The following is a 12808-nucleotide window of genomic DNA, read 5'->3' as shown; positions in this document are numbered from 1 at the left end:
TAGTTTAAATGTTCTGCGATGAAGCATTTAATCGCTAATTGAGATTTTTATTGTTAATGAGAAGCTTAAAAGCTGAATTTAAAAACAAAATAATTAACCTTTTGCTAAAATCATTCAGCCAAAACACAAGAGCAGCAATTCACTTAAATGAACATTTATATTAGCAAAAAATAAATAAAAATCCTTAGCACCTGAGAGGTTTTAGCTGTGCATGTATCTATAACTCACACCAACACCTTAAAAACTGTATTAATCATAATCTTTATTAATATGAATTAATTTGCTTTTGTCTGTGGTGGCTCTCCTTATCTTTACAGCATCAGTGTGTGTGTGTGTTCCATGCACTTTAGTGTTGTTCTGTTTCACACATCAGGAAGTGTGAGCTGTGAAGAAATCATCAAGTCACGCATGTAAACAGGAAACTCCTGGAAAAACTGTGACATGAGGCTCGGGCTCTGATCTGAGTTGCTGGAGAAACCATTTCTCCGGTCTTGTTGTGTGCAAGCAGGATGGGGGCAAAAGGAAAAAATAAATCATCATCTAGACGTTTTCTGTACACTCAACTTCCACCATGCATGCGACGAAAGCCGATTCTCATCCTGCTATTGACCGAACGAGGTCAAAGGGCCAGGGTCTTGGTGGGTTATTTCAGCAGTTTGGGCACTGCCATTGCCGTCATGGCTGTGATGGTTGGCACGGTGATGTCCCTGAAGATGGGGAGCGAGTTCGGGGAGACGGACGGTTTGCTCTGGTTCAGGGTCTCGATGATCATCTGCCTCGTGTCGCGATTGGCATCGCCTCGGACCGCCAGCAAGGCAACGATGTGTTCCTCCCTAACAATGCAACACAATCATTTTAAGTCAGTCACACCAGCACGATAGACAGGGTGAAGGCGAAACAGGAAGTTAAGGCTGACCTGATGTCTGGGTACTTGGAGACCAGTGTGGAAACTTCCAGGAAGAGAAGCGTGGGGTCGGTCAGCTTGAACACCTCCGCTATGGCAGAGATGGAGCCACATAGCCAGTCGGTGTCGTCTCCCTGCGCACAGGCACATTGCCATTAAAACTCATTTATCTGCATTGTAACCTCTAATAAGCCAACATTACAACTCATTATAACCAATCTGCATTATAACCTTTCATAACCAAACATCATAACCTCTCAAATCTATAACCTCTTATAACCAAACACCATCCTAACCTGTATTAACCAATCAACAGTATAGCCTTTAACAATTATTACTACACCTAAAAAATAATCTGCATTATAACCTCTAATAACTAAACAATATAACGTCTAATAATTAATCTAAATTTTAACCTCTCCTAACCGTTTTATAACACCTAATAACACTATTATAACCTCTAATAACAAATCAACATTATAACGTAATAATCAATCTGAATTATAACTTTTAATAAAAAAAACACTATAACCTATAATCAGTTAACATTATAACCTGTAATGACCAATATGTTTAATAATTTCTAATAACCCAACCCATTGTGACTACTCATAGCTAATTGGTTATAAAAAGGTTATAACGTTAATCATTATAACCTAATAAGCCAACATTACAACCCAAAAAAAACAACCTGCCTTATAACCTTAAGTCCATCAACACTAAAATAATTTTAAACAATCGTTAGAACCACTTACAACCATGTGACATTATAACCGTTAATACCAGTTAAATTTACAACCTCTAAAAAGCAGTCAATACATCAAACACCTTACATTCAGTCACTGTAACCTTTTCTAATCAATACGTAGGATCACTTATGATCTATTGTTATAATATCTAATACCCAAACAACAGTATAACCCTTTATTATCCTGCACTATAACATGTCATGATCACAAGATTATAATCAATTAAAATGATAACTGCTTGTAAACAATAACGAGCGTGGTTTGTGAGAGGAGACTCACGGCAGAGAGTTTTTTGAAGAGGAAGCTGAACTGATCTGCCTCTTTGATCATCCTCTCCGCTCCCTCCTTCCTCTCCTCTGCGTTTTTAAAGGTAATGCGTTTCTGCATGATGGCCTTCAGGTACTCCACAACCACGCGCCGGTGAGCCTCCCTTGTCATCTCCTACACACACACACAGATTTCTACTTTTTCTAGAGCTAAAAATAAGAGGAATCAACAAGAACAAGCCAGACCCTCGATGTAGCGTCACCACACGGTAAAGTGTGCGAGGACCGCGAACATCTCCGCTACCTGATTGTAAGGCTTCTTAATTTTGGCGAAGTCATTGAAGTAATCTTCCACTGTCACGCAGATGGTGTCCACTGCATGAGAGCCTGTCAACCACTTCCGGGTCATCAGCTCGTTCAGATGGTTCTGTAAACCGTACAAGAAGGAAACAGTTCTGTCATCAGTATTAAATATTAAACAGATTTTTAAAAAATGGTATCCTTTAATTCACTGACAATTCGCTGTGCAATAAAAGGGAACACACTGTGCTGTTGAAAAACTTAAACAGCATCCTCAGCATCAGGCCACATCTTATACATTTTTTTATACACTATTTAGGACAAGACAGACAGGCCACGCAGCCAGCGCCCAGTCGTACCTCCAAATCGAGGAAGACTTCATCCAGTAGGAACTGGCAGCCCTCCTTGGCCACGTCGTTTAGGGTTTTCTCGATGGCTGCGTCGTTTTGGCTCGGCTCCGTCGACTGCGAGTATTTCCGTTTGAGGCTATTTATAGACTCCCTAAACGAAAGAATGAAAATATCTCATCAAGACCAAACAAACGAGACGCCACCCAGCCCGCGTGCTCGTATCACGTGCCACGCTTGAATTCATCTCTAACGGAAACATCGAGCTTTGCGTACTTAAAGGTCTGGCAGTTGTTGATGATGGCGATCATGTACTGGACGTAGCACTGCGGAAGCTGGCGGTCTTTCAGGTGCTCCTCCTTGTAAGCGATGGCTTCGTCCCGGTACCTGAAACACACGGCACTGTTTTAAAACACTGCAGAGAAAATAGGAATCATTCTCTTCTGAGATTCTCCACTGACCTGACCAGGAAGGAGGTCATCTGTTTCAGACAGAGCATCAGGACCTGGTCTTTGAACATCTCGTTAATCTGAGCCGCCACTTGCAGGTTCTGTTCGAACATCTGCAGCAAGACAAGAGGACAAATAAATAGAAAAACACAGATAAGGTATAGTGTGTACTGTAAAGAAGAGCTGGACGAGGAGATCAGAGATGTGTGTGTGTGGACCTGGAATACGATGGCAGGTAGAGTGGTCTGATAGTAGCCGTCCTGGTCCGCCTCGGGCTCCGTGTCCTTTTGCCAGTCCTTTTTGTCTGTTTCTAGAGCTTTCCGCAGCCACCCTGTGATGTTTGACTATAACACAGAGGAGATACAACGTATAAAATAATCAGTCGAAGGAAGGTTTGATGTTGTGCAGCTAAACATAAAGATATAAAGTCCAACATAATCCCATATTTCAATATTTCTTCAACAAAGTGAGTATATGCTCAAGCTAAAATACTCTTAGATAATGCATTTTTTAATACTTTGATCTTCTGCTTCAGCGTCTATGTAGTAAATGAGCAAAGCCGAGTGACGAACCGGAGGAGGGTTTTCCTCATATGAGGGAAACCCTAGATTTTACATTAGGGGAAAAATCTATATAATATATAAAATCTATATATTTTTTTTTATTTATATGGTTGCACTTGAGGTGCTGGTTGGCATGCTGGCGTAGTGGTTAGCGCTGTCACCTCGCCACTTTAGGGTCCGGGTTCGATTCCTGCCTTAGGGTCTGTGTGCATCCAAAGACATGCAGATTAAGCTAACTGGCGCTCTCAAATTGCCCATAGTGTGTGAATAGCTGTGTGAATGTTGACTAGAGGTCCTACCACAGTTGTGAAAATGGGAATAAATACAATAAATACACCACTGGTCTCCACGGTCCCTAGCTGGACTACAGAGGTTCCTAGATGGATGGATTTGAGGTGGTGAAATGGTGCAGTTCCTCTATGATCCTACAGGTGGAGTGCTCACATCTTCCAGTGCCGTAGGAGCAAACCATTTGCAAAATCGGGATGATGTCATATTGTGTGTTGATTCCGGTCCCTACCGTTCACAGTCTCATTTCACATTATGGAACATCACTTATTATTTCCAGCAGCATATATTCACCATCCTGTCTCATTTCTCTCACAAGAGAAATCGAACAGCTTAATGAGAAACTAGAAACCTTCTAACTGATACCGGAGACTCCTTCCATAATCGCAAAAAAAAAAAAAAAAAAAACTCTGCTTAAAGATGATAATTTCTTTCTTTTCAATAACAAAGTGCTGTTTTAATCCAATGGTGAATTTCCAAATCCCTGTGTGGGCTGTTGCTATAGAAACAACAGCGCAATGCAAAGCGATGTAAACTCACGGTGAAAGTGGCGAGGTATTTGCTGAGCAGCAGGTTCACCACATCCTCAGGCAGGAGCGCCTCCAGCTGCTTGACGTCACACTCGGGGGACAGATCTGGATGACCCATCATCTCCACACTGAAATACAAAATACACCTCACACTAGATATAAGGTATACCGACACAAAGTGTAACCAGGCCCACTAAATTGACCAAAATGGGGTTGTATTAGGGTGAGTCAAAATTTTTCCGCACTCTAGTTGCATTAAACTGTCTGTTGGCTGAACCGTCTGATCGGCGCTTTCCGTTCGAGGCTACTAGGTGTGTGCACGTGTGTCACATCAGTTCATTTGTAACTGCGGTGCGAGCGAAAAATAGATGCCCCACTTGTGATTCGCAGAAAAGAAGAGCAGCATGCAGCGATTCGGTTTTTGTGGTCTGAGGTGTACACCTGGTGCCAAAACAACTCATGGAAGAGCATTAAGAGCAGCTTTTGGATATCTGGACCGATACTCTATGGGAGGTAAACGTTTTTTTTTGTTTGTTTGTTTTAAGAGAATCATTACCTGTGATGAGACACGGAATCATCACTACGAGAAACATCCTCAATCACAGGCCGAGAAAAAGTTAAGAAATAAAAAATTGATGCTTACAGATTTCTGTGATTGTCCAGGGCCAGTTTTAGAACATTATCAGGAAAAAAGGTTTAACAATGGACAGCGCTCGTTACAGTGAGACGCTTATTGAAGAGCTGAAGACTAAACCTCAGATTAAACACAGAAGACCGTTATCTAAGTACGCTATCCAAGATATTGCATGATGAAACTTTGTTTAAAGCACCCTCCCTATAGTCTTGATCATCAGACTTTGACCAGGTTTCTCCCTGGAAGCAGCGCTATGAGGACAAAGATTCACTTTATTGTTTAATGTAAGCTTGTTGATATATGGACAAAGTGTAATAAAAAGTCGTCGAAAAATTATGCTTTTGTCTTTCCTTAAAATGTATTTAAATTAATTCTACAGTCAGTTAGAGTGCGGATAATTTTTAACACAAAAAAGATAGATCTGAATATTATTTTACATTTATTATTTGAGTATTATTTTACACATTTCAGAATAATAAAGCTACTTTGTCCGAATTTTGCAATTATGCTTTCAATCTTCTTACATATGATTCTATTCTCATCTTTTTAAAACTCTGTTATTTTACATGATTATCATCTTTTTAAAAAATCCGGTTCTCAGTCCTTTTTTTTTTTGGTCTGGTGCTTGTGCTTTACTTGTGAGCATCTCGAAACTTTACCACGGTGTCTGCTCAAGAAAACTCGGGTGCGAGCTAGACGCAGGTCATTTGCATAACCTATACGGCCAGGTGCGCGAGCTGCCTCTGAATGCAGGTAGCATTTCCCTGTGTCAATAGTGACGTAACTTGTGAATACAAAGCATAAATAGACTTGTTGCGCTCGACGAGGGGAAAAGGGACGTAGCATCATTATTAGGACTCAATACACGACTGACAGGTACTGGAAAAAAAAATATATAACACAAGAAAAGAATAAAAAGTGTCATGTGCATTTAGTGCGAACAGCTGTGAGAGAGTTGGCGGGATCTGAGCTGTTTATATGCCGTAATCCGCGCGTGAAAAGAAACGTGATGGTTAAACATAAAGCCTTCGATCTACGGACGTGTCACGACCTGATCGTCCCTGAACAATGAGCGCAGGTGCTGCGAGATAAATACGCCTTACAACTGAAGAGGCTCTGTAGAACTGCGTGTGTGTGTGTGAATTATTGCAGATAAGAGTCACCCTTATCTGTAATATATCTTAAAACTAGTTTCACACCAAACACATTCTACTTACCAAAAAAAAAAAAAAACCCAATAACACCCTATAGACTGTTCACCTTTTGTACGTGTTAAGCACCCAGGTGAGGAGGGACACGATCTCGTTAGGCTCCAGGTCGTCTTCGGCGAGCTCCTGGACGCGCGCGGACACGGCCCTGTGGTAGAGGTTCAGGAAGAGGTGGAAGGTGTCGTAGTTCGGCGGGAAGCACTGCACCAGCAGGTTCTTGACCACGATAAGGTCGTCCAGGACGTAGCGGCGCATGATCTCCAGCAGGCGCACCAGCCACATCTTGTCGGACTGCCGCGTCTCGGCCTGCGTGCTCTCGATGCGGCCGCTCACCGTGCCCTCCAGCACCTCGCTCATCCGGTTCTTCCAGCACTTGGGCCGGCCCGGAGGGAGAAAAGAGGTCTGCCGGTTGCGCTCCAGCATGCGCCGGTCCATCCTTTCCTCCCGCTCGATGATCCGTACAACAGACACCAGTATGGTGGGGTCACGGCGCACGGTGACCAACGCGCGCTGCACGACGAGCCACAGCTGCTTGGCGAGCTCGTCAGAGAGGCCCTGGACCTCGCCGAAGTAGGCGCCGATGAGGCCCGGCTCGGGCGCGCTCCTGCTGTCCAGTCGGTGCTGCTCGTACAGCAGGTTGTCTCGCGTGCACTCCAGGTCCATGAGCCGGCGGTGCGCCTGCAGCAGCTCGCCGCGTTCGATCAACTCGCGTGTCTCCTGCACGATCTCCGGCACTGAAGTACACAACACGGGAGCAATGAGAAAACATCGGCACCAAAACGAGCTTGTCGGGATCTGTGGAGAGCTGCGTGTTACCTGAGAAGATGTTCTTGAGGTTCTCCACGGCGGAGGCCAGCTGGCTGTGCTGCACCACGGCTTCCTTGACGTCCTTCAGGTTCTCGATGGTGTTGATGCTCTGCCTCCAGTCTTTACTGACGTCAGCCAGCGAGTTCTGGATGTCCTTGACGTCGCACAGGGCATTGTGCAGCTGCGTCAGGCCCGTCCGTACACCGTCTAACTGAGACTGGATGGCGGCCTGCGAGGGAAAGACATCTGCAAACTTACAATCGTGTCATGATCTCAGTTCAGCTATAACACAAGTATTCCTCATGGGCCAGCAGTGCTGTAGACAGATTCTTACCTTAAGTCTGGCCTCCACAGACGCCTTCTTGCGAGCCTCTCTGCGCCTGTACTGCTCCACTTTGTCCAGCTGGTCGGAGCGCTGCAGCATCCCGGCCACCCTCTGCACGGCTGTAGCTACCGCTTCTCTGTTCGTCTCCTCCATCGCTGCAAGAATTGAAAGTTTTTACATAGTAAACAAAGGTGGGCAAAGTACACAAATCTTGTACTTAAGTATAAACCGAAATTCCCTAGGGACAGTGATCATTTGTCAAGTGCGTTATTCAGGCATGAATTAGTGAAGATAGAATTTTTAATTTTATTTATGTATGTGCGTTTTCCACAAGAGCTAAATTATAGCTGGCGGTAACACAACGTATGCAGCTCTCTTATATTCCAAGATTGTCATGTTGACTTAAAACCAGTGTGGAGTGGTTGTAGGCTGATGAAATGTAATGGTACTTCTGATCGGTCAATTTCGCAGTCTCCAGCCAATGAAACTGCTTCGTTCAAAGGATTCGTTTTGTTTACTTCCTCAGTTACCGTCATGCCACCAACAAAGAAACTGAAACCTGAGACGAATCAACAAGTTATTAAGTCGGACAAAGTGATGAAAACAATCATTTTTTGGATACATCATGAACTGAATCTGTCCTTGCTAGCATTCTTGGGACCCATGGTGCTATGTCTTCAATAAATCTTGCACAAAATGTGCAAGGGGGAAAAAATTTTTAGCTGGTATTTGGGTTTGGTTTGTTCATATGCTGATGCAAATTTCTATATAATACTAAAATTTACTCAAAATTTCAGCTTGGGAGGAATTCTTAAATCAGGAGATGTTTATTGATTAATCTTTAACATCTGATTTATATAATACCTATTTATTTTATTTTTATTTTTTTTTATCTGGAGTTCTCTGTTAAATGTAAAACCTAAATAATTCTTTTGACTATGTAAAGCTGCTTTGCGGCAATGAAAATTGCTAAAAGCGCTATACAAATAAAACTGAATTGAATTGAATTGAATTTATTTATTGTGGGACCCTTAATCTTAAGGAAAAGCCTATTGTTTAAAAGTATGTGCATCCCTCAGACCTATAGCTTTGATTAGGGATGCACCGAAATTTCGGCCGCCGAAAATTTTCGGCCGAAATAGCATTATCGGTTTCGGCCGAAACGTAAGAAAGCGCCGAAAATAAAAGCCGAAATTGTCGCCACGCCTCTCCCATCCTCCCGTCTCGTTCGCGCTGTCATTACGCATCAAACACGGAGTATGTCGGCGGTTTGGAAGCACTTCAAAGTTTCAGATGAGGACAGCAAAGTTGCAATATGCAACATTTTTTTAATACAAACAAAAAGAAAATATTTTAAACATGTTTTTTAATGAAGCCATTTTCGGTTTCGATATCGGTTTTCGGCCAAGTGCATCCAAAAATTTCGGTTTCGTTTTCGGCCCAGAATTTTCATTTCGGTGCATCCCTAGCTTTGATCTGAAAAAAATTATCAATATAGGGCAAATATTACTCAAGTAAAAGTAGAGGTTTAACATTTACATGTATACTTGAATAAAGGAGAAAAAAACCTTCAGATTTATCTTGTATCAAAAGGATAGGGATTATTTTAGCTCATTTTCTTAGTTTAAAAAAAAACTCTATTCACACACCCACGAGGTAAGGTAACGAACACAACACCATGCAGAAACTTAGTGAAGTAAAAGTACTGATATTTGCTGTACATTTGAGTGGAGTAAAAATAAAAAATGTATCCACTAATAAAACAAATCAATACAAGAAATGTGTATAAATAAGTTCAGTCATTAAGTAAATTTACTCGGTTAACAGATATCACCCTGACTTAGCTTACAAAAAGCAGCCATGACATAAAAACTACTGACAAGTGACGTGAATAACATTATCTCGTCACATTTCATAGAAAGTGACCATTCAGTTATAAATCATTTGTTATAATTATTTTAATTAAAACATAAATATTGTTTATTAAATATAAACAGTGTGTGTGTGTGTGTGTGTGTCAGTTGAACTTGAATGAAATATTGAAATGTCAGGATTATATCTCACAACAGATCACAAATAATAGACTGACAATGTATACAGTGTATACAGCATATAGCACACAACTGTTTAAAGTCTGTGTAAATGTTACATTCTGCACGTGAGGTTCTAAGCTGCAGCTGTTGTTCATATTTCTAGAGCCACCATTTTGCACCTTAGTGTTTTTGCATGTTAGCTAATTAGCTAGCAAGCTGCACCGACTAACTAACCTTTATAACTAGTTAATACACGCTATGTTTGTTTACTAGCTGTAAAAAAAATTTTTTTAAAGGAACATTAATAATATTAACATTAGTTGACCCCATACGAGTCAAAACAAACAAACTGGGTGGCTAAGGACATTACAAGCACCGTTCATTTCCTGATTCTGAGCCCCAAAGTCCCGCCTCCTGCACCGGGATTGGTCAATAATCAAGTTAATATTAAATCACCCAATCAGCATTCGAATAAAACTACAGCTAGCTAATCACAACACAGAAGGCGGGTTCACCCAAAATACGGCCTGGCTAGGCTAATTCTCAGTTAACGTCTCTGCGAAAAACACGACGGTCATTCCTTTGACTCAAAAGGATTAACACGTTATAGAAGTTAAAATCTGGTGTAAATGACTTACCCAAAGACTGATTATTAGGTTTCTTATGATTTGATCGACGCGTCCTGGGGCATTAATTCAATGTTATTTGCTATAACATCTCTTAGTGTTAGTGCAGATTCTTCCTGGTTGCTATGCGCCGCCCAGCAACAGCAGCTGACAGTGGGTGCGTCATTCAGGTCAAGGCTGCGCTGGTTTTGCGCAATGAACTATAACAAACCTTATATTGCGTCAAACCTATAAAATCTATTTGAATAATAGATTTAATTAAACACAACAGTTTAGAATTAATGTGTACGCGCTAAAAACTGAAGTGTTGAAAAATAATTAATAAAACGAAAATGTAGCTGCAATAAAACGATGAAAAAACAAAAAATAAATAATCTGTAGACGAACAAAAAGGGCCCTTCGAACACTATGATGTCATAATGCTTTGGCCTAAAAACAAACAAGAGGGAGACCAATAAAACGCTAAACGACTTGTATGAAAGTCGACTCTTAAGGTTTAGCTAAAAGAACCGAACCGATGAACCAACTCTTTTGGGGGAAAAAAAATTGATAACACATTAAGCATCTTTGCATTAGCCAGTTGCATGTGTTTTATTACAAAGATTTGCTTTTAATTAGTACGATAAATTACTGTTTATTAAATAAATTCTTTCCTTCAAAGATCGCCTAAAAGAACCGATTCAAAGAGTCACCTCTTTCACAAACTGGATCGGACTAATACAGTGAACAGCATCTTAATGTTAATATAATTATTCATATGAATGTAATATATTGATTGCCTACATCTGTTAAAAACATGGATTATATAGATCGTGTTTGAAAGTCGACTTGTTTCACTTAAAAGAATATGTATACTCACTAATGTACATACTGTACACTAATCAGCCATAACTTTATGACCACCTGCCTAATATTGAGTAGGTCCACTTTTTGCCAACAAAACAGTGCCCTGTGTGTTCTGACACATTTTTATCACAACCATCATTAACCTTTTCATCCGTTTGATCCACACTGGGGCTTCTATTGGATCAGTGTTCACAGGCCAGCCTTTTGGTATGTCCTGCCCACTGCAGCCTGGAAACATCTGACAATAGCTATAGTTTTGGAGTTGCTCTGAGCCAGTCCTAGCCATTACAATCTGGCTCTTGTCAAAGCTACTTAAATCCTTATGCTTCGCCATTTTGTCTGCTATAAAAAATAGGTAATTCATAGTGTTAAGTTTATCTAAAGAAGCAGACAGATGGGTCCTGATGTATAGTCAGTTTTCTGACATTAATATGCTCCTATTTACTCAATTATCTTTTACATTGTGTGTTATGATGTAGGTTAATAAAGAGATCACATAGAAAAGTAAATCCTTCATCACAAATAAAGATAAAATACAAAACCATGCCATATATTGAAATAAGATCTTTCCCATAAGCAATGTAGCAATTTTTTTGTTGCATTAATTTAAATACATTTGTCTAAAATATACAAAACAGAAATAAAATACAAGGTGTTGAAATGCACCGCCGCTCTGCAGCACTGAGCGAATTTAAGCTCGTTGTAATAAAAAAAAAGGAAATGCTAGACGAAATAAGATGCAAGTTAAAACAACATAACACTGCAATACAACTGAACCCATTAAGTCAGAAAACCTTTTTAATGATGTCATCAAAGAAAAGATTTTAAGACAAGGTTAAATTAAAACATTTATTTAGACATCAGGCAATCATTTGTCATCACAGGTTGATAATATACAAACACACACAGACACACAAACACACACACAAGCTGACGCTGTTGCATTCACGCTTGCACGCACATGCAAATCTGACACCAGGAGCATCTTCGTCCTCAGGTGAAATGCTGCTCATGACCAGATAACAAGAAAACAGATGATGCTTTGTAAATGATAGTAGCTCATGCATTATCCTCTCTTTAAGACCTTCAAATCAAAACTTGTTTTTCATAATAATAATAATAATAATAATAATAATAATAAACATCTAAAAGTAAAAGAACTGAGTTTTTGACCTAAAAATCCGGTTTCTTCACAAACAGACAATAATCCAGAATGACAGAACAAACCACGCTTGTTTTCAAGTCAAAATACTGTTTTATACTTCATTTTTGATCCAAGTTAATGTTAAGAGTTGCGGAAAAAAGGGATACACAACTAATTTTAGTTGAGTCAGTGAAGTTTCTTAAATCAAGCAGATATTTCCTATAACAGCAGACCTGAACTTAAATTTTTTTTGAAAAGTCCATAAAACAACTTAGTTCATGTTATCACTTATGTTACAGCAATTACTTCCCAACCTCCTTTAAGTCAAGAAGACTTCCTGTTGTGTAAAATTAGCTCACTTTTTCTCTTAATGCTGAATTAATCTCCTTCTTGGAACCTCTGTAGTCAAACAAGGGAGCATGGAGGCCAGTGATGACCATTACACATCTATTCCCTTTTTTACGACCATGGTACATTTACATTTAGCATTTAAGTAGGCAGTGAGACTTTTGGTCAACATTCAAACTACAGGAAATTTGGTGTGTGAGGACTGTGGACCACGAGGAAACCCACCAAGCACGGGAAGAAACTCCATGCACACAGACCTCGAGGCAGGAATCGAACCCGGACCCTGTAGGTGCAAGGTGACAGTGCAAGGTGACTATTATATTATTCATACATATAATAAAATTGTAAAGTTGGTGTATGTGTAAACTGAAGATATTTACGAAAAAATGATTTGGGAGGACGATGAGTAATAGATCAAGTAACACATTAAGATTTTGAAAT

At 40.3% G+C, this 12808-nt stretch overlaps 1 protein-coding gene across 1 annotated transcript; it reads right to left on the bottom strand.

Annotated features, from left to right (window-relative positions):
- Positions 1-245: 245 nt before the first annotated feature.
- exoc3 (exocyst complex component 3) lies at positions 246-10182 on the bottom strand. The gene is made up of 13 exons (XM_053486497.1): positions 10042-10182; positions 7380-7525; positions 7055-7274; positions 6291-6972; positions 4407-4524; positions 3234-3359; positions 3028-3128; positions 2843-2953; positions 2579-2720; positions 2224-2346; positions 1933-2094; positions 917-1038; positions 246-833 (listed from the first exon to the last, which is right to left on the bottom strand). Exons 2-13 carry the CDS (start codon positions 7521-7523, stop codon positions 644-646), a joined length of 2241 nt encoding a protein of 746 aa, XP_053342472.1. The 5' UTR covers positions 7524-7525; positions 10042-10182; the 3' UTR covers positions 246-643.
- Between the last annotated feature and the right edge of the window lie 2626 nt (positions 10183-12808).

Source organism: Clarias gariepinus, chromosome 25 (genome assembly GCF_024256425.1).
Source record: "Clarias gariepinus isolate MV-2021 ecotype Netherlands chromosome 25, CGAR_prim_01v2, whole genome shotgun sequence".
Taxonomy (NCBI): domain Eukaryota; kingdom Metazoa; phylum Chordata; class Actinopteri; order Siluriformes; family Clariidae; genus Clarias; species Clarias gariepinus.
The sequence above is the reverse complement of the archived record's forward strand: the minus strand, read 5'-3'. Positions and strand labels throughout refer to the sequence as shown.

Excerpts from the sequence above, each read along its gene's own strand:
- exoc3 (XM_053486497.1), bottom strand. The coding sequence starts at position 7,523 with ATGGAGGAGACGAACAGAGAAGCGGTAGCTACAGCCGTGCAGAGGGTG. Across the intron at positions 2,954-3,027 it reads ATGACCTCCTTCCTGGTCAG|GTACCGGGACGAAGCCATCG; the intron begins GTCAGTGGAGAA and ends CGTGTGTTTCAG. Across the intron at positions 2,721-2,842 it reads AACAACTGCCAGACCTTTAA|GGAGTCTATAAATAGCCTCA; the intron begins GTACGCAAAGCT and ends TCTTTCGTTTAG.